Source organism: Podarcis pityusensis (assembly GCF_964106645.2).
Source record: "Podarcis pityusensis genome assembly, chromosome: 13".
NCBI lineage: Eukaryota > Metazoa > Chordata > Lepidosauria > Squamata > Lacertidae > Podarcis > Podarcis pityusensis.
The window spans coordinates 27,981,941-28,004,370 of record NC_138038.1 but is presented as its reverse complement, the minus strand read 5'-3'; the positions used below and the strand labels follow the sequence as shown (position 1 = coordinate 28,004,370).

Below are 22,430 nucleotides of genomic sequence, written 5' to 3'. Positions count from 1 at the left end.
CCCCCTACCCTTTAGGGAAATGTTGGTACAAGAAGCATAAATACAAGTGTACTCCAGTGGATAGTGTGTTCAACTTGGATTCCTGGGTAAAACACTCAACTCAGCCTATTCTCAAGAGCATAAAGCAGGGGTGGGAAACTGATGGCCCTCTAGATGTTGCTGGACTACAACTCCCATCTTTCCTTGACCATTAAGTCATGGTCTCTGGGACTGATGGGAGTTGGAGTCCAACAACAACAACAGAATCATAGGTCAACCAACCCTGCCATAGACTGTTCTGCACATATCTGCTTCCTTTTCCCAGAATGCATGGCACTATAAGGGATTCTTTTTCTCCCAAACTACAATTTGGCAAGTCGTCACACACACACACATTTTTTAGAACTCACCTATTCTTCTGATTGTATATTGTTCTAACCAGAGCTTTTTTCTGGGGGGACACAGGGGGACGCATACCCCTAAACATTTTGCGAATCTAAGTTTGGCCTCATTGAGGGGCAGTATTTCAATATGAGTAGGAAAATGAGAGTAGCCCTAAACATTTTTTTTTAAGGAAAGAAAAAAAAAGCACTGGTTCTAACTGATTATAAGCTCGTATTTTATATTGTTGTAACTTGCCCTGGGACCTTATACTGAAGACCAGGTAAGACATTTGAATCATAACAACAATGGGTTTGAAGTACTGTAGGCAAAACAACAACATTGCAAGTTGGGAGTTGAATGGTAATGGAAGGCAAAAAATGCAGTCAGTGATAACTAAAGCTTAAATGTATAATTCAGTAGGCATTTATTTTACCATAGTAGATAGGTGGTGTCAAGAGGGATGGGTGTGGTTTGAGGAGGAAAGAGAGAAAAGCCAAGGGGCTCACTGATACCTTGTGCCCCAGGGCCCCCAGAAACCTGGACCTGGCCCTGCCTGACGTTGACCTTGCCCTCTGAGTCTTCTCTTAATCACGAAAAAACATTTTCTTTCCCCAGGTCTCCCTTAATATTGTAACTGATGACCCAGAAGTCTTTATCTCCCATTTCCCTCTGGAGTACCAATACTAATCGCAGTCATGGTCCCTCAGTTTTCTTACTGATGTCAGCACAGAAGCTCCATTCAAGGTCCTTGTCATAGTTTCTCGTGGTGGCACACCAGAATACACCTTTCTCCTCATCAGTGCAGGTGTAGAATGTCCGATTCTTGTAGATGAAGGGGAAAATGCAGGGCTTGCCTCCAGAGTTGCCACCGTACTCTGAAAATGTGGAAGGAACAAGGCACAATGTGAAGAACAGTAGTGCCAGTGGCATGGAAAAAAGTGGCACTGCTCACTTGACTTCCCATTGCCACATGTCACTGCTGCTTACCAAGAAGGTGGGAGGTAGGCCAGGCATCAGAGACCTTACATATCCATATATTTGTGAAATTCCATAAATACAAAATATTCATGGGAAATGCTTTGAGAAGTGTGTGTATTGGGGAATTCTCAGACAAAAATAAAAGTCAAAATTGGGAGAAATTTCTACTAAAATGCTGGCAAATCTTGCATGAGAGAGAAAATTTGCAAACTGATGTGGAAATGTATAGAACTGAACTTAATGGCTGAGAAAAATGAGAAACTGAAATGAACAAGGTTCGCCCATCACTATTAAGGTATCATATAAAGTTTGAGTCACTGTTCAGGAAAAAAAAAATAATTCTAGCAGTATTATGGACTACCCACCTTGGAGAGAACAGCGCTTCCATTGGCCATCCTTGTCATAGTTAGGAGTTGTGCCACACCACAACTGTTCATCAATAGCCCCATCCTTCGTGCATGATGAGTAGGATCTACCATCAAAAATGAAAGGGAAGCTGCAAGATGGAGGACCTTAAAGGAAAAGTAAGAAATTGAGAGGCTGTCAGTATAAGCTAATCTAAGAATCATGGCAAGTAAAAGTAGCAGGATGTAGCCCTGTTCACTTGAGTATGGAAAAAGGTTCTCCACATTCATCTCTGCTGCAAGTGTGGGGTTCCTCCTGCCTTGAGATTAAGGACACCCCTATTTACGTAAAACTTCATCTGGATATCAGGGGAGTATTGCAATCAATTGATGCATTGAAATGAATGGAATTGGCAATGAAAACATTTACATTTTTTAAGGAAAAACACCTGAAAACATGTTAAAAAGAAAAACTGTATTATAAATAAAATGTGTGTTAGAAATCCCAACTATATTGGCTTCTAGTTAAAATGTGCATATTTATTCAATTGGATTCCTCTTATTGGTTTTCTTATTTTTTTCACTTCTTGGCCACCAGGAACCCTCAGCACAGCTAATGATAGGAGCAACAACATTTGATATAAATTTTGACTAGTGAAACAATTTCCTAAAAACGATTCTAAATGTACAATTCACCAAGCCAGTTTCTGACAGTTCAGCAGCATTACTACAGTTATGAAAATCCAGCAAATGGGATTGATCAAAATCATGGCAGAATAAAACAGAAGCTGTACAAGTCCTAATGATTAGCTGAATGGTGTCTGAATGGTGCAACATTTTAAAAAGTGTTCCTAGTGGGTAGGTACCATTTGAACTTTGGGCTGGCACTGTATCTGGTCTCCCCAACAGCAAGCATCAGGTTTTATCATATTCATTTATAATTGGGCCAGACCTGTTAAGCCTCACATCACCTGAACTGCAACATATCACTTGAGATATGTTTCCTGGCAGTGTGCCAGAGGTCAGCCAGGTCAGGCACACTAGCTGAGGGCCCACTGACCTGGGGTGACCCAATCGTTATCTCAGTATAAAAGGGAAAAATAGTCTGGGATTGTATGGGAGAAGCTTTACTGGAGAGGCAAATACAATCCGAAACAGCGAAATTCCCATCAACCACCCCATTTCTTTCCATGGATTAAATCTAGAAAGCTCAGCCCATATGAATAATTTTGCCCCTTCCTGCCACAGTCCTGTTAGGAGACAGTTAGCAAGGAGAGAAGCTCAAGAGTGCATACAGAGCTAGGGTAGCCAGTTTAAAAAGGTAAAGGGACCTCTGACCATTAGGTCCAGTCATGGCGGACTCTGGGGTTGTGGCGCTCATCTCGCTTTATTGGCTGAGGGAGCCAGCGTACAGCTTCCAGGTCATGTGGCCAGCATGACTAAGCTGCTTCTGGCGAACCAGAGCAGCGCACGGAAATGCCGTTTACCTTCCCGCTGGAGCAGTACCTATTTATCTACTTGCACTTTGACGTGCTTTCAAACTGCTAGGTTGGCAGGAGCAGGGACCGAGCAACGGGAGCTCACCCTGTCGCCGGGATTCGGACCACCGACCTTCTGATTGGCAAGTCCTAGGCTCTGTGGTTTAACCCACAGCACCACCCGCGTCCCGGGTAGCCAGTTTAGGTATCACCAAAACATAGAGCAAAAAGGACAGAGATAGACAAAGTTTGCACATGTTTACATATTGGCATGCAACTTAAAATTTAGAAAATTATTACTAGGATTTAAAATGGAAATACAGTACACCTCACCATAGTATGGAAGATTGGCATGAGTACCTGTCCCAGGGCTAACTGTTGATGGCCGACTTCAAGGCCCTGCTATCTAGTGATTCTTCTTCTCTAAGACAGTAAATTAGGACATGGTGACACCTTACACAGAACCAGCCCAAGTTACTGTGATGTGGAGGCAGAGCAGCAAATGATGCTCCCCTCTAAGTCAAGGGACACAGTCTCCAAACCTCTTTTGTCACCTGTAGCAGAAAACCCCATCAACACCTCTCCCCATCATAAAATCCAATCATAATAAATAACTAACAATTTGCTGCCTCCTCATGACAAACCCCAGATTTGCTGTTTGAGGGGGCTGCATCACTCTGGCAGTCCTCTGCAATAGCCCTCTAAAGACACAGCTCGAGAACCTAGAAGCATCTCTTGGCATCAGTATTACCTTTGCCTACTGTGTGGACTGTATGGAGATTGCAGCCTAATACAAGGAATCCCAGGACAGCAAACATCTCAGCTCGTTGGTAAGTCCATAAGAAGTGAAATGTGATGTGTTCCCTTCTCTATATAATCTCTATTTGGCTGCTCCCCACATCAACTTGCCTGCCAAAACTTATATTCCCTCCCTCCTAGAGGAACAGCTGCAAATAAATCATTTTTCTCCTCCTCCCCTACAGAGCACCTGTGGCTTTTTGCCATTTTCTCCAGGAGCTGTCAGGTCACCTCAGACCAATGATTATGGTGGAATAATAGGATGGATTGAGATCCCTTAATTTCCCAATAGTTACATTGAGCCACTCTGTAGCCTGGGATGGGAAACATGTGGCGCTCCCAATGTTGTTGGACTTCAACTTCCATCAACCTCCACCAGCTTGACAAATGGTCTGGGTTCATGGACACTGTAGGTCAACAAGCTTTGAGGGGCCACGGGGTCCCCAGTCACCACTCCAGCCATTCCTGTATCCTATCAAGAGCAATCTTCTGACTGCCAAAAGGCCATCTGCCAGGTATCACAAATGTTATGCCATACAACTGAACTATATCACTAAAGCACATCATGAATGCCATTTCTTGTGTGAATACATATCTCTTCTGTTGCAATGCAACTTGAAAAAGAGACTGCTTTTGACCATTTCAAAAGAAGAGACTGAAACTCTCAGGTTGTTTCAGTGATGGCAGGCAATGCTTGGTGTGAGGAGGGAAGAAGGGGGAGGTTTATAAATGTTAAAATGGTTCTTGACAGCTTTGGGAATATCGGCTTAATACTGTGAAAGAGCATTGCCACTAGCATGAAAGTGCCAGTTATGTTGTCCCTTTCTTTTAAGAACACATTTTTCCACTGCCTCATCTGTGTGGTTCGCTAATGATATAAGAAGCAAATGTGTTTACAAATGTGAGTCTAGGCCAGGAGTCAGCAAACTTCTTCAGCAGGGGGCTGATCCACTGTCCACCAGACCTTGTGGGGGGCCAGACTATATTTAGGGGGGAAATGAATGAATTCCTATGCCCCACAAATAACCCAGAGATGCATTTTAAATAAAAGGACACATTATACTCATGTAAAAAACACGCTGATTCCTGGACCGTCCGCGGGCCAGATTTAGAAGGCGATTGGGCGGATCCGGCATCCGGGCCTTAGTTTGCCTACCCATGGTCTAGGTAAACAGATAGTATCGCCTGGATACTGAAACAGAAACTCAGGTGTGAAATATCAAAAGAAAAGCACTGTTAAATCATGTCATCATAGCCCAGTGTCCTGCACAGTGGTACCTCGGGTTACAAACACTTTGGGTTACAGACTCCACTAACCCGGAAATATTACCTCAGGTTAAGAACTTTACCTCAAGATGAGAACAAAAATCGCATGCTGGTGGCACAGTGGCAACGGGAGGCCCCATTAGCTAAAGTGGTATCTCATGTTAAAAATGGTTTCAGGTTAAGATCGGACTTCCAGAACGAATTAAGTTCGTAGCCAGAGGTACCACTGTACTCAACAGTGGCCAACAAGATGTCTATGGGAAATATGGAAGCAGGACCTGAGTGCAAAAGCAGTCTCTCCACCTGTGGTTCCCTGCAAGTGGTATTTGTGCTGAAATTCCTTTATCCATCTAGAGAGTTTCTACATGTCCTGTCAGTGTGTGTGTGTTGGGTGTAATAATAATATAATAATAATAAATTTTATGTATATCCCGCTCTCCCCAGCCGAAGCTGGGCTCAGGGCGGCTAACAACAATCAAAATAATCCAACATTCTAAAAACATTCATTATAAAATTAATTAAAATCAAATTAAAATCAAATTGATGGCAACCATTAAGCAAAATTCTGTGCAGATTGCCAGAGGAGGGGGTCAGGCTGCGCCCTGACCAAAGGCCTGGTGGAACAGCTCTGTCTTGCAGGCCCTGCGGAAAGATGTCAGGTCCCGCAGGGCCCTAGTCTCTTGTGACAAAGCGTTCCACCAGACTGGAGCCGCGGCCGAGAAAGCCCTGGCTCTAGTTGAGGCCAGCCTAACTTCTCTGTGGCCTGGGATCTTCAGGATGTTTTTATTTGCAGACCGTAAATTTCTCTGTGGGACATACCAGGAGAGGCGGTCCCGTAGGTACGAGGGTCCTAGGCCGTATAGGGCTTTAAAGGTTAAAACCAGCACCTTAAACCTGATCCTGTACTCCACCGGGAGCCAGTGCAGCTGGTATAGTACCGGATGAATATGATCTCGCAGCGAAGACCCCATAAGGAGTCTTGCCGCGGCATTCTGCACCCGCTGGAGTTTCTGGGTCAGTCTCAAGGGCAGCCCCACGTAGAGCGAGTTACAATAGTCAAGCCTGGAGGTGACCGTCACGTGGATCACAATGGCTAGGTCAGGGCGAGAGAGATAAGGAGCCAACTGCTTAGCTTGGCGGAGATGAAAAAATGCCGCCTTTGTTATAGCTGTAATCTGCGCCTCCATAGAGAGGGAGGTATCGAAGATTACACCCAAACTCTTAATGGACGATGCTGGCACTAATTGCACCTCCGCAAGAGATGAGAGTTGCCCCCTCAATCCCATATCGCCCCGTCCCAGCCAGAGGACCTCTGTCTTCGAGGGATTTAACTTCAACCGGCTCCCACGTAACCATCCAGCCACAGCTTCCAGACATCTGGTCAGTGTGTCTGGGGCTGAGTCAGGATGGCCATCCATCAACAGATAGAGTTGGGTGTCATCGGCATACTGATGGCAACCCAGCCCAAAACTCCAGACAAGCTGGGCGAGGGGGCGCATAAAGATGTTAAAAAGCATCGGGGAGAGAATCGCACCCTGAGGCACTCCACACACCAAGGAGTGGCGCGATGACAATTCCCTCCCAAGCGCCACCCTCTGTCCCCGACCAGAGAGAAACGAGTGCAGCCATTGAAGGACTGTGCCCTGGATCCCCACGTTGGCAAGGCGGTGGTCCAGAAGTTCGTGATCGACCATGTCGAAGGCTGCTGACAGGTCTAGAAGAATCAGCAGCCCCGACCCGCCTCGATCCAGCTGCCTGAGGAGATCATCTGTTAGGGCGACCAGAGCCGTCTCGGTCCCATGACCAGCGCGGAAGCTGGACTAGAATGGATCGAGAGCCGATGTTTCATCCAGAAACCTACCAAGCTGTTCAGCAACTGCTCTCTCAATCACCTTACCCAGGAATGGAAGATTCAAAACCGGGCGGTAATTGGATAGATCTAAGGGATCTAATGATGTTTTCTTTAAGAGCGGACGCACCACTGCCTCCTTCAGTTCCCCTGGGAATATCCCGGTGCCAAGGGACAAATTGATGATATCACCCAGGGGGGCCCGCACCTCGTCTGGGCACGCTCTAATCAGCCAAGACGGGCACGGGTCAAGAGGACAGGTGGTGGGCTTTCCAGCTCGGAGGAGTCTGTCCACATCGGCTGGGGATATCCGGTCAAAGTGGTCCAATACTGGACCCGAGGACAGTCGAGGGGCCTCCAGTTCCTTTATTGTATCCAAATTGGCAGGGAGGTCATGGCGGAGCAACAGGACCTTCTCCGCAAAAAAGCTCGCAAATGCCTCACAGCTGTGTGTCAAATTGTTATTTAAATTTGGCTGTCCTTCAAGGGACGTTAAAGACCTAATTATACTAAATAATTGCGCCGGGCGAGAGCTAGCAGAGGCAATGGAGGCCGAGAAGTAGGACTTCTTAGCGGCCTTCACTGCCATCTCGTAGGTTTTCATAAAAACCCTATAAGATGTTCTTGAGGCTCCGTCACTATATAGTTATATAGTGATGTTTCAGTTAAAAGCCCTTGTAATCTTTCACACACAATGGCCAACCAGATGCCTCTAAGAATCCCAAAAGCAGGCCATGAGGGCAAGAGCTGCCTCATGCTTTTGTTCCCCAGCAATTAATATTCAGAGATATTCTGCCTGTGATTCTGGAAGTAGCCTAAAGCCATCAGAACCAGTAGCCATTAACCCTCATCAGACATTAAAAATGTGTGCTCAGATAGACAGAGGAAGGGAAGCAGCACCCTTTCTCCTTCCTCTCTCCTGAACTTCCTGTGCTAAGCATGAAAGGCTGCAGGGAGATTTTAACTGGACTTGATTAGGATTCCCTCTTCTACTGAGAACCCTGATTGTGCAGGAGGATAAATATAGCTAAACGTGGCATGGCAGCGTAGGGATGATATGCATCTGTTCAGATGACTACTAATCATGATAGCTATGTGCTACCTTCATCTTCAGAAGCATCTCAATACCGGTTGCTGGAAACCATAGGTAGGGAGAGTGCTGCTGTGCTCAGGTCCTGCTTCCTTTCCACATGCATATGGTTGATAACAGGATGCTGGGCTAGCTGGATCATTGGCCTGATCCAGCTGGCTCTTCTTATGTTCCAGTGCAGATGACTGTGAGGCTTAAGTGCTTTACAACTTGCACTTGAGTGCTCTGTTTTCACTACATGACACAATCTAGACTGCAGTAGCAACCCACCTGAGCATTCAATCAACTGACTGCAAGGAGCATTTCCTGGCCATCAGGGTCTATAAAGGATTAGCTTCAGAACTTTCTTCTTGGCCTGAACATTACATCCCTTGCCCACTTCCTGCCTGATCTAAGTTCGTGCTCTACTTTTCTGCTCACTACTTTGTATTTTGTCCTGCCTTTTGGATAAACACCTGTGCCTGACCCACTTGGACTGGCATTGCCAAGAAACAGCTCTTCCAGGTCACAGAGCCTGACTTCCTGAAACCTTTGCCAACGACTAACTTTACAGTTAACTCTTACTACAGTCAGCATTACAAATAATGCTGATTCACTCACATACACAAATAACTTGTATCTTAGAGGAAGTCCTTGCTTGAGTGGAACACTTTCTGCTCAAAAAACAGAACTTCCCCCTCCTCATCCCTTGCGCCCCCCCCCAAAAAAAAACCCTGCTCTGGCAGTTCCCCCAGCCCTCCAGAACAAATTTGGGAAGTTCTGGGGGGCACCCAGTGGGAGGAGATGGAGGACAGGTTTTGTTGCATTTGTGAAAGTCACTCTACTCATAATGATTTTGCTGGATTCAATCCACACACCAGTTTAGCAAATGACATGGATTTGTGATCATTTACCTTCACGGCTGTTAAACGGAGAGGAATCAACACAGTTTCAATTTAGCTAGTTTACAAACTGGTCAGCTGACCAAAAAAAAGGCTGAAGGGAGCAAGAAGTGAATATGTATGGAGCCTGAAAGAACCAAGCTGCTTTGCACACCAGAAATGAATAGATGCATTATCCATTCAGAAGGGGTGTTGTCCAAAAAAAACACAAAAAAAAACAAGAAGGTCCCCTCCACCCACCATGTTCCAACCCATCTGGATCTCCAACCAGCAGGTCAGAGTGATAAATGGACAGCCTGAAGACAAGTTGAAGGCTACACAAACACAAAAGGTGATAAATGGGTCATTTCTCCTTCTCTTTCTTCACCACCCACAGGTGTGGAGTGCTTTTGTTTGTGATGCTCTCACAGGTCGCTCTGGGAATTGAAACGCTGTGGAAGAACTCTGGGCCTCTTCAAATAAAGCTGACAACAAGGGAAACTAATTGTGTTTCATGGCCTTCTCAGTCCACTGCTCTTCCATACGTTTCAGCACAAAACAGCTGTAGAGATGAAACACACACACAGGTAACTTACATTAGGCTTGGTAAGCGAGATGAGCACCGCAACCCCAGAGTCAGTCACAACTGAACCTAATGATCAGGGGTCCCTTTACCTTTACCTTTTTATGCACCAAATGAGAAATAATTAGATTTTTTTTAATGGTTCTCGTATGTTGCAAACCCTTAAGACTTTCAAAGAGGGTGAAGTTGTTTGGGAAGCAGCTCTCAATGAGACTTGTGACACCATAAGAGACCTGGCTACTAGGATAAGTCTTTCTTTTTCTTTTCTTTTTAAAGGCACTCTTGACAGAATTGTTCAAACAATATTGTTCAGTGGACTTTTGGCAAGGATACAAGCAGGATGTCAGGAACTGTATGTTTTTCTCAAACACGAACAATTCTCATATAAATTGTGTACTGATCTCTGACTGGCTGCCTAAATTAAAAGACTCAAACCTAGGGACAATAGGCATACTAGACCATGAGGAAGTTATAACAAGGCTTCAGTTGGATCCTGACAGAGAAACAAGCAGAACCTGCCAGTTAAATCCAGTGCTGCTTCTCAGAGCAATTACATTTGAAAGGGTCAAGGAGGGTTTGCAACAGTGTTTCGTTAACTACATCCCTACTCTGCAGCAATGCTATGGGATACAATGGAGTTAGTTCCAAGAAGGACATTAATTAATCAACCAATCAAGCATGAGGTTCAAAGGAGTAGAAGCTGGGAGGAACTACAGAAGGAAATAGATGAGTAAGAGGAGGCACATGAACAATCAGGGAGCTGGTAAGATACAGTACAGTACAATCTTTTGCCTAGAAAAGTATGCTAAACCCATACATACACACACACACACACACACACACACACACACACACACACACACCTTACACTCCATTCTAGTTTAGTCCATTCTGCCAACACCATTTCATTCCCAACTAATTCTTCTGCATGAGTAGGCCAGGGTTAGGGTTAGGGTCTGAATCTGTAAATTGATTCCATTGAAACATACTGCATTTTAGTGATCCCAAGACAAGAAGCTTAGGCTTTTAGGGATGTTGTGGTTTTGGGTCTTGGTTTGGATACTGATCCTCCAGGCACTTGTCTGGATATCATCTATATGTAAAACAGAAGACAGAGACGAAGACTTCCAAGCATGCTAAAATGTTTATTTGTGAATCAAACAATGTGGGGAAAATCTCAATCTTAGTGCAAACACGCAACCATTGCATCGCTCTCATGCAGGCAATAGTGGGCACTGCAGCTCCTCGTGAATCCACAGGTCTCAGCTGCCAGATGTGGTGAGCACGGGGTGGGCGACATCAGAAGTAGTCGAGTAGAAAAGACAGGAAGTATTTGGGATTTGCTTTGAACATTTATTGATGCAAGAGCAAAGCATATGACTACAGAAAACAGGGTCAAGCAGGGGTGAGGGTAGGGGAAGAGATTTGATTCTAAGGGAAATCTAGCCTGAGAAGCCAGTCAGCTGACGAGCGGGTGCTCATTGGCTGGGGCAGGAGCAAAGGGTGAAGAGCGCCCTCCACATTCTGTCTGTGTCCAGACCGTGAGTGCCCATCCACTGGCTGGTGGGCGGGGACGGGCCATGGAAGGTGCTCTTCACCCCCACCCACGCCTAGCGCACAGGGGCCGACAATCAGCTGGTGGGCAGGAGCGGGGCGACCCCAAAGGTGAAGAACATCCTCTGCACTGACCCAGAGGGCTCTTGCACCGGGCACGTGCCTAGTTTGCACCTCCCAAGATTCTGTGCCCAGGGCCATGGCCCCCCTTGTCCCCACACACACGCTAGGCCACTGACTGTGGATCCTCATGACTGTCCAGTGCTCAAAGTGAGGGGAATACCAGAAGCAGCAAGAAAGATAAGAATATATTGTGGTGTGCTCTGAACAATTATTTATTGAACAGAACGGCAGAGAACTAAAAAAAACACAAAAGAAAACATGTAACATGCAATGCTCAATCAACTAAGTCAGGGATTGGAGGAGGTACCTTGCTTATCTGGGCAATATATAGCCCAGGAGGCCAAGTGGCAAATATCAGGTGCCACAGCTGCTCTCCCACTACCTTTCTGTCTCTACCTCATCGCCTAAGCAGGGGTTTCTGTCACTCGACTGGTTGTCATCAAAACATTTAATGCAGCCTCTGTTGTTACTGTAGCACCGGAATAGGGGGGCACCCTGGATGTGTTCCCAAGCCCCCACCACAGCCTCATGCTCTTTCACTGTATCCTTCATGTAAACAGTCTCAAAAACAAAAGCCCTGGAATCCTCACTGTATCTGTTAAAAAGGGGGTTGACCATCTGGACAATGTTTCTCGCATCACTCTCATTGAGGCAACGTTCTACACAAGGAGATAATTTGCTAAAGAAGATCAGGCAACTATTTTGGTCTTTATTGGATAGGATCCTTTCTACAGGGCTATTCTGGCCTCCAGTCAGCAAGCGCCATTCCGCGTGCTGTTTACTACGGGTAAATCTTGGCCTAGCTGCAATGACATCTCCTATTGGCTTTGGGACATATATTCCATTCCTGTGGTCAAGAGCATTCTTCATCTGCTGCATTTTGCTCCTGGGCAAAACTGTCTCCAAGATCGTTGGTGTAGGTTCTACGCAGTATGCATGATCCAGTCTTATAGCCACAGCATAATGGATGTTTTTAATGCCATACCTAGGAATGAGCACCAAAAAATGATGAGAATGAGTGGCACTGAATGAGCAAAAACTAACATTGAGTATTCCAAACTGAACTTTCTTGTTTGGCAGCTGAATAGAAAGGCATTGTTAGAGGGAAGGATATTTTTTATTGGGATGTGATGGTTGTGATGACTGATAAACAAATTCTAACTGGCATCTGCTAATATACCAGAACAGAGATGGGTTTTACAACAAAGATTCTCAAAAAATTAAGTGAGGTTTAGTTAGCGTCACGGCTGTTACTGGGCAGGAAAACAATATTGTGGTTTTTTTATTTTTTAAAAAAGTTATCCTGCAACGAGCAGATAGTCTTGCCAACAAACTATTGTATGCAATATGTGTATTTTTACATCTCCAGTATGTCTGGGTGTGCAGTGTGCTTCCAACAACTCTGTGAGGTAGGTTAGGCTGCAAGTTGATTCAGTTCCCAGAGCTATAAAGGTACACATGACATGCTTACAACATTATTTGTGGCATATCAGGAGTGTGGAAGCAAAAGTTGATGCCTATAGTGCAAGCACTAAAGATTGAGAACAACATTGAGAACAACAACATATGTTATTATAACAATACATTCTTTCAGCATAACCTTCCAAAATCCACATACATATTGGCATTCCCACCACATGTGGAAATAGGAGGCAAAACAGAAGTCAAGGATGCTTTTCTTAAGATTTGCAAAACAACTGCTGGTTAGTTTATAAGTAGGGCTGAATCAGTTGGGAAGGAGGCTTTTATGCTCACAAATGCTAATTAAGAACCCACAGGGGTGTGTATGTGTGGGCAGCCAGTTTATGTCAACAGTTTCTTCCTCTGTGCCCTTGCAAGAGCTTGTGCTTATTTTATAATGACCTGTTGAGTTAAGCTGAGGAGTGTAGGGACATGCTCTGAATTCCAGCTCAACCAAGCACCCCGCCAACAATAGTCCCAGGGCTCCTCTTCCTTGATCTAGTCTTTCAGATCAAGACATCACAATCAGTATCAACCTTTATTTTGGTCACAGACCAGCATAAGATAAAACCATCTTTCAATGAATGTCCATCATGGCAGTGCAGAATCTAGCAACTGAGGATATAACATCTGGATTTTCCGAGACATCGCAGTGTTGTAACCAATTCTCCTTAACTTAGGTTGCTTCTCCAGACTGCAGCAAATTGTCCTTTGGGCTTTTAAGTTTTATGCCAGCTGTGGGCACTGGATTGTATTGTAACCTTGAATTCTCAAACACCCATGGGCATGTTAACAGCCCCAGTGTGGACACTACAGCCCCACGTGACTTTGCACATCTCTTTGGTAGGCGTGGGTGATTATTCACACTATAGGGTACAGCAGAAGAAGAAGAAGCAAACAGACAAGAAGCTTTTGTGATATGCTCCAAGGATTTTATTGATTCAACAGCAAAGCAAAGGACTACAAAGATCATATGTAATGCTCAATCTTGAGAAAACAAGAATGTGGGAATGAGGAAGGGGTGACTTTGGTTCTTAGGCCAGCTGGCAAAATGCTAAGTGCCACAAATGCAGTCTCTAGGTGGGCACTACTCTATCATTGGCTTTCCCTAATTGGCCAAGCAGGGACTGTTGGTATGAGATTGGTCATGGTTAAAACATTTGATGCAGGCTCTATTACCTGCATAGCACCGAAATAGTGGGGCATGCTGGATGCGTTGCCAGGCCCCCAACACAACCATATCTTCTCTTTCTGCATCCCGTGCGTAAATGAATTGAAAAACAAAAGCCCTGGCATCTTCATTGAACCTGTTAAAAAGGGGGTTGACCACCTGCACAATGTTTCTCATGTTATTCTCATTGAGACATCTGCCCACACAGGGGGATAATTTGCTAAAGAAGATCAGGCAACTATTTTGGTCCTTCTTGGCTAGGATCCTTTCTACTGGGCTATTCTGGCCTCCGTTCAGTAAGCGCCATTCAGCATGCTCTGTGAAATATGTCAGAGACCTTGGCCTGGCTGCAACAACATCCCCTATCTGTGGTGGGTTATAAATTCCATTTTCCTCTGTAATAGCCCTCCGCATCTCACTCATTTGGTTTGTAGGTAAAGCAGTCTCTAAATTCTGCCGTGTAGGATTTCTGCAGTATGTGTTATCTAGTCTTACAGCCACAGCATAATGGCCCTTGCGGATGCCATATCTAAGAAAAAACAAAGGAAAGCTGAGAATGAGTGATGCTGAACTATTCCAAACCAGGTTCCTCCTTTTGGTCCATGTTGGCTTGATTTTTTATTATAGTCTCGGTTGCAGTCATTTGAATGGAGAGGCAGAGTAGTTCCAGTTCTACTGCAATATCTGTGATGACCTATTTATAGATAGAAGTCACAACTTAATGTTACAGCAGATAGCTGGGGTTTTTGGGGGGGGATGGGATGCCAATAACCCAAGATGATGGAGTTTGTAATGTTAATTGGAATTAGATTTGCTAAGCAAAACCAGGAGTGCCATTAGAGCCAGACCAGTGGGTGCAGATCAGGGGTTCCATGAATCCTAGAGGGGGAATACCCTTTTCTTTTAAATACTGTGCTAGTAAAAGCACCATATTTGCTTGCAACAGAAGAAGGCTCTCAGCACATCAGCACTTTCCAGGACACCCATAGGACTATGTGCTGCATAATCCCATGGGCGTCCCAGGAAGTGAAGCCAGACATTGTGCTGCTCTGAGTGCACAAGGTTTTTTAAAAATAAAGACCACCTCAGCTATGGCACCACTAATGTGTTTGGGGCACACTGGCTGAGGCTTGTAGCCAGCAAGGCCTGCATAATGCCCAGTTAGTTCCTTCCCAAATCACCCTGTTTCTCCTGCTGTGCCCTTTCTCCCAGAGGTAGGATGGTGGAGGAATGCGATTCAGTCCACATTTAAAGGTGAACCTGTTACGATATAGAAGCAATGCGGCCGCGAGCTGGTAGCTTGAAAGCAAAACATAATGGGAATGTTGGGACTGTTCCGTGGGAAACAGAGGGACAGTCAATTCACAGTGCAGAGGGCACCGGAATTAGCTCAGAGTGTAATATGAGCTGTACAGGAAGTACAGGAGGAGTTTGTCTCTCGACTGCTGGAGCTTGAAGAGAGCAGTCATGATTTTTGTAACGCTGCAAAGACAGAAATAAAGGCATGTAAATACGTTTCTGTCTATCTCTTTCCCCTGCCTGGGGGGGCAGGAAAGAGGGGGGGTGTTCTTCTCACTCTGAGAAGGATCGCCTATCGCGACCTCTGCCTGGATCCTGCTGGGGAATGCAGACAGGGAAGTCAACAGGAGATCAAGCCGGGTGCCTGGAGAGTGGCCAGTTTCTCCTGATAAAGGCTTGAATCCCAACAGAACCTACCAAATTTTCACTTTCCAAAACAATTTGAAAACCAAAATAAGCCCCCCCCCCCCGAAATTCACACTTCTCCAAATTATGCAATGTACTTCTCAAGCAAAGTAATTTGCACAAATGACCATTGACATTGCTACAGCCCATTAAAGAGCAGCTTTGTTTTCATGAACTTGGGGGATAAGTGCGTTAACAGGTTTTCAGGGAAGTGAAAAGACCTCACTGCTAAAGCCCCAATAGAAAGCAGAAAGGCAAGAAAGGGTATAGGCATAAAACAGATGGGAAACGTTCAACTTCATTGCTATGAGAGTTTGGAGGACCTGTTCTGAAAGCAGAAGAAAATGACCATTACAACATTAGAAGTACTATATAAATGGAAAAACCACTAACCTTTTAAAGTGCTGTAGAATTTAGGTATGCCTTCAGTGTTTACTGTTATGTCCTACCCATGTAAGAACAGATTATTTCCTTAACAAGCTCATTTGGAAATGGATATCTAACTTAAGAGGGTGATTGGAGGAGAAAGTTAGTTCCATAGGATGGAATTATTGTTTTTGTTTGTTATTATGGTGTATATTTTTGTGTTTTTATATTGAAACCTGCCCTGTGGTCCTTGAATGAAGGACAGAATAGAAATTTCATTAATTAATTAATTATGCATATATTAAGGTACAGTATGCATAAAAATGCATGTACATTGTAATAATAACATTAAAATCATTGTATTAGCGGATTTTTTTTGCAAAAATGTGTATGTTAGGAAAAATTGCATAAAAACATGTGAATATAAATTTGCGCTAAAATGCTGGTGATTTTTCTCAGAAATGTGGGAAACTGAAGTGTGGAAAGATGAGAAACTGAGAGAACCTGAAATCAACCTGCTCACCCATCCCTATGCAGTGCTTCCCTCTACAGGCATCTTACTGTACAAGTTTTTATGTGCCTTGCAATATTCACAGTCATAATGATATTGCCTTCCCCACATCTTCACCCTGATATCACTTAAAGATGACAAAATGTGAAAGCACGCATGCCAGAAAAAAACCACATGGGCAGACCTTTGAAAGCAAACATATAACACACACACATTTCCCCTCTGCACAAATATACATACACAGACAGAATCTTATTCATTTATCTTAGGCCACCTTGTAGCAGCATCATAACATGAAGCAAAACAATCTCCTCCATGTTGTATGAAATAATCAAAACGTAAATTATTAAGTGCTCGCTTCGGCAGCACATATACTAAAATGTAAATTATTATGAGTATGAAAGCAAAATGCTTTATTTGGCCAGAATACCAACATTCTTGTTTGTTTTAGTCCCATGATTTTGTTTTGAGGGGTTTTTCGAAATGTGTTGAACACTTGCTTGGAAAGCCCCAGAAAAATCCAAAACATTACTCACTCTCTGATGTAGTCAATGATTGCCTTCAGCTTGTCTGGATCTATAGACCCAAAGGCTCCACTTGTCAAACACAGCAGGAAAGTCACACTCAACAGGCTGAAACCCAACCGACTTCTGGACACCTGTCAGAAGAAAACAAAAAGAGAGGGCACTGAGAGTAGCGTTATTGGCTAGGTGTTTCCAGCCACTCGGCTCCACTCCCTGCCTTTGGAAGCGTCATAGGAAGCTGCTGCCTGAATGGTGACTGTCTTTGGGAAGCTGAGAGTCCAGAAAATTGATCTAACTGGCTAGCAGTAGTGGGTGGAGACCCTGAGACTGGTAGAGGTTGCCAGAACTAGACTGCAGAAGCTAGGCTATACCATTCAGATAGGGGTGTAGCTGGACCATCAGCCCAAACTGATAGTAGACACTCCATGCCAATGAGGCTTCTTATGACTCAAGTGACAATAGTGGCTCCAGAAATATCCTCAAGCTATGCATTTCCAGTTTCATACACCTACTCCTTTATTAGCTACATGAGGGTGCAATGCTATCTGGATATAAGATATACCTATAAGATCCCAGTTCTAAAACGATTACATTGTACTTTAATTTTATTACTGTAAATCTTGAACATTTGTCTTTGAATTTAATCGTCTTACATCTTGTAGGCTGTTAATTGTTTTGAGCTGATTGGAACTCATCCTTGTTGTCAGGAAAGCAGCACATAGATATTAAATCAAAATCCTAATGTTGTAGAATTATACTGTTATTGTTTTTCTTTTCAATGAATTTCAATGAAGCATTATCATCATTCCTACTTGTTTTGTAAGTAGGAATGATGATAATGTCTTATTGGTATGAATGTTATATTTATTTATTCATAACATGTATTATATGCCACAATAATAACAGAAGCTTGAGAGAGGCATATCAGATAAATTGTAACAGAGTTACTCACTGTCTGCTCCATAGTAAGAAAGTAGCTTGTCTCCCAGCCAAAGATGGTCTTCCTCCCACTTACAACAATAATTCACAGCTCTTTATATAGCTATTCTGTTTCTCTTAGGAAAGGTTGGCTACCCCTCCTTGTATATAGAACTGCCAATCACAAAACAGAGAGTTGGTCAGGTTTTTTTTAAAAAAAAAACCAAAACCTGACCAATTACAGGAAGAAATTGTCACGAGGCATGGAAGATCTGCAACTCTTTCTGTTCTTGGTAAGAGAACTGAAAGAGAAACCCTATGGTCACATCTTCCCTCTGCAACGTGTAATGACTGTGAAGGGAACCCAAATATTGTTTGCTAAGCTCTTTAGACTGCAAATACATTTGCATCAGCATTTTGGGAAGATTCTTGGTACTGAAACCAGCATCATTACAAAACAGTGCATCAGTTGCTGACTTGCATCTCTACAGCAGTGTACTTCAGCCTTGGGTCCCTGGATGTTGCTGGACTACAACTCCCATTACCCCTAGGCTTCTTGGTCAATGGTCAGTGATTACAGTGGTACCTCAGGTTACATACGCTTCAGGTTACAGACTCCGCTAAACCAGAAATAGTGCTTCAGGTTAAGAACTTTGCTTCAGGATGAGAACAGAAATTGCACAGTGGTGGTGCAGCGGCAGCAGGAGGCCCCATTAGCTAAAGTGGTGCTTCAGGTTTAGAACAGTTTCAGGTTACAAACAATGCTTACAAAGATTATTAAGGAAGGTATGCATAAAAATGAAAGAGTGTGTGTTTGTGTAAAAATTGCTTTCAGCGGTGTGCGCATTTCTCAAAACTGCATATAAAAATGTGCTTATTGTGAGACATCTATACTAATATGCTGGTGAATTTTCATGAGTTTTCAAGTGTATACTTAGGCTTGTGGTGCTAATACCAGAGACAGCAAAAAACAAGAAGCTATTTTGGTAAGATCTCAATATTTATTCATTCATCAGCAAAGCCGTAAAGTATATGCATCATATACAAAGGTTAAGTTGGTTAAAGCAGCGGAAGCCTTGACTCTATTGGCAATCTACACAGGAGCCCACCTGACAATCATGAGGTCCCACAACTACCTGCCACAACTATCTTAACCATCTTTCTGGCTCTAATCACGTAAGCCTGGACTGTCAGCCTTTTGGTTGTTGTCAAAGCATTGAATACATTCTCGGTTGTCATTGTAGCACCGGAATAGGGGGGAATTCCAGATCCTTTCTCAGGCCCCCACCACAACCTCCTTCTGTGTGTCCTTCCCATAAACAGTCTCAAAAACAAAAGCCCTGAAATCTTGAGGGAACCTGTTAAAAAGGGGGTTGACCATCTCCACAATCCAGTTCTCGTCTTCCTTGTTGAGACAGCGGTCTGTACAAGGAGATCATTTGCTAAAGAATATCAGACAACCATTTTTACCATTATTTTCCAAGATCCTTTCTACTGGACTATTCTGGCCTCCAGTCAGCAGGCGCCATTCAGCATGTTCTGTATAAATAATATAAATAGAAATGCAGTACATCTCACAATAGTGAAGACTGTGACTAGTTGATCTCTGGGCTTGCTCACTCTGCTGTCCAAGTTCTAAGTATTGATGGGCAACTTCCAAGCCATTGCTTGTCCTTCTCGTGGTTCTTTATCTTTAAATAATACTTGGACCAAACTGCCCTACAATTAAAGGCTGCCTTCAGACAGATAACTGTTTATAACCTTCCCCTCCAAACCTCCAAATCTGAAGCTGCCGGCCCGCTCCCCTTTAAATCCAGTGGGAGAAAAGGGAGAAAGAAAGTGTGTGTGTGTGTGTGTGTGTGTGTGTGTGCTCAAAAAACACATACAACAAAAACCATAATAACACTAATAACACAATCTGACAATTCAGATTTAAACACTGATAGATGTAGGGATCAGATGGGATTACCATGAGGAATTATAAAATATACATCAAGCTATCGTGTCCACGATGAAAGCATTGTGTTGACTGGGTTTGATATATTGACGATAATTTCTGATTAAATCCCATAAGATTCTACATTCATGCCCTTTTAATGCCCTTTGGCCTCTGCTGGCCATTTCCCCTTGCCTGACAAATCACGTACACACTTAGACAGGCAGGCGTCCTGTACTGGGCAGTTTCGTCTTTGTAGTTTCTAATAGGTAATTTTAGGATGCTAATCTTAGGGCCAGGAAACAGATCTCACATGAAGGTGATACTGATTGCTATCCTCCTGGCCATCCTCCTTATCATATGTATTGCTTGTTTATTACCTCCGGGATTGCCAGATACTCTTCTTTGTAGTTCTGTTCTTTGTTTACCCCAGAAATATTTGTGCTTAATTAGTTTTAGTGGTTTAACTTTGTCCCCACGTGGGTTTGTGGAATTGCTCAGAAGAAATCTGATTGGTTCTTTTGAACACTCTGTAAAAAAGTTCTTTTGTGAATAAAAACGGCCTGGGCCAGGGGCTGCTGCACATCGGACAAGCACAGAGAGACACGATTATACGCACTTTCTCCGAGAGCCTTGCTGGTCAAAGCCTCGTGTCTTGATTTTTAATCAGGGTCCAATCCTTCCTTTACTTTGCAAACGCAACAATATACCTATGACTACATCTTTTTAACAATATTTCCCCACCTCTCCTCCCCCTACTTCCCACCACTGTCCGCCTTATCACTTAAATATTCCTTCCAGATTTCTTCATATTTATCCATTCTTAATTTGCATTGACATGCAATTCATTCGTATGTAGCTAGTCTGTCCATATTATCCATCCATGTGCTCAATGGAATCTTTTTGCGGCTCTTCCAATTCATCAAAACAAGGTTTTTTGCTTCTAATATGGCATGGTACATCCTTTTTTTTTTTACCCCTTGTAATCTCCCACGTTTCCGGAATATAATTTAGAATTAAATTCAATTCCCCTAAATAACAATTTCTTTTTATTACTCTTGCTATAAATGTCCTCACCTCGCACCAAAATGATCTTATCATCGGGCAATTAATCATCATATGTACTAGTTCGCATTTTTACTCCCACATCTCCAGCAGTTGTCTGCACTTGTTATTTTCTTCTGGTATAGTTTTGCTGGAGTCCAGTGGACTCTGAATATTATTTTCTGCTGAATAAGTCTTAGTCTTAGATCCATAGAGGCTATCTCTGTTGATTTTATACTTGACTCCCATATATCATTTGTTATCTGTACCCCTAACTCTTCATTTTTGTCTATCATATTCTAAATCATATTTCTTCCTGTTGAGTAGGGTTTTATATAGTGCAAGTGTAGAGCTCTTTGTTTTTGTTGCAGAAATTAAATCTTGTAGCAGCATGGGTGTTTCCGATGCTGCTAGAGCGTCAAGGCCAAACTGCCTTTCCAACATATGTTTCAATTGGATGTATTGCCATTGTGTTTCACTGGTTAATCCATACTTTACTTATATTCCACAAATTTGTAATTTTCATCAATTAATTGATTCAATGTCAAAATACCTTTTTCCATCCAATTTTGCCAAATTATTACTTGATTTCCAATTTTTTATTTTGGGTTGGCCCATATTGTTAATTGCTCCTTATTATTTTTATTTATATTCATTCAAATTTTTATAGGTGCTTTCATAGTCTCCAGGATAATAGGATATTTCATAAATTTGGAGCCGAGTTTAGTCCACCCTACAAGAGGTTCAAAGAAACTACATTCGAGAGTATTCGTGCTAGCTCTCCAATCGTTAGTCTTACTCAGCATGTAGGCCTGGTGATATAGTTCCAGATCTGGGAGACCAAAGCCACCTTCCTTAGTTGGAAGTTGCATTTTATGTAGTGATATTTTTAGTGGCTTTGTACCCCATAGGCATGATCTAAATAGTTGATTTGTTTTTTGGAAGTAAAATTTGGGAACATGTATTGGTAATCCTCTAAGAATGTATAAAAGCTTTGGAACGACATTCATTTTGAGGGCATTAATCTTCTTCTTTTATAGAGCCATTCCACCTCTCTTGGGGGGGGGGGGAGCCTCTCCTACAGTTTCAAATTGTATAGAGTAAACAAAACAGGAATGAGTTGAGTTCCTAGGAAGGATCTGAAGCACGTCACTACATGTAAAAAGAATGGTGGAACAGGAACTGTGTGATAAAACATAAAAGACAGTTGACAATCAAGGAGGGTGGCCAATTACTAATGCAAATTCCACCAAAGAAAAGGAACTGGTATTTCTGGAGAAGTGTATAAATTGCCACATGTCGTCTGCTTAACCTTGAGGTGATCTTTCGTTTTGTTTTTTGGCATGGAGCCTATTCATTCCATGGAAGTCAGGGAGAGTGAAAGATCCGAGGTCATGTACACAGTCAAATATTATGACAGACTCCTTCTGTAAACAGCTTTGTGGGATTTCTAAGGAAATTGTGTAAGTGGTGCTTTTCTCTTTCTTCCTCTGTCTGCAGTGTGGCAAC

At 43.3% G+C, this 22,430-nt stretch overlaps 1 protein-coding gene across 4 annotated transcripts; it reads right to left on the bottom strand.

The window, feature by feature from the left end:
- Nucleotides 1-10,948: 10,948 nt before the first annotated feature.
- Nucleotides 10,949-18,473, bottom strand: LOC308461567 (uncharacterized protein). 4 transcript variants are annotated; one of them, XM_080978577.1, is made up of 4 exons: nucleotides 18,441-18,473; nucleotides 17,976-18,115; nucleotides 17,036-17,157; nucleotides 10,949-12,271 (listed from the first exon to the last, which is right to left on the bottom strand). In XM_080978577.1, exons 2-4 carry the CDS (start codon nucleotides 17,985-17,987, stop codon nucleotides 11,665-11,667), a joined length of 741 nt encoding a protein of 246 aa, XP_080834703.1. In that variant the 5' UTR covers nucleotides 17,988-18,115; nucleotides 18,441-18,473; the 3' UTR covers nucleotides 10,949-11,664. The 4 variants fall into 4 exon arrangements, 3 of the variants coding, with proteins under 3 accessions (XP_080834703.1, XP_080834702.1, XP_080834704.1); XM_080978576.1 differs by lacking the exon at nucleotides 18,441-18,473 and having other exon boundaries at nucleotides 17,976-18,363; XM_080978578.1 differs by lacking the exons at nucleotides 10,949-12,271; nucleotides 18,441-18,473 and adding an exon at nucleotides 13,658-14,447 and having other exon boundaries at nucleotides 17,976-18,203.
- Between the last annotated feature and the right edge of the window lie 3,957 nt (nucleotides 18,474-22,430).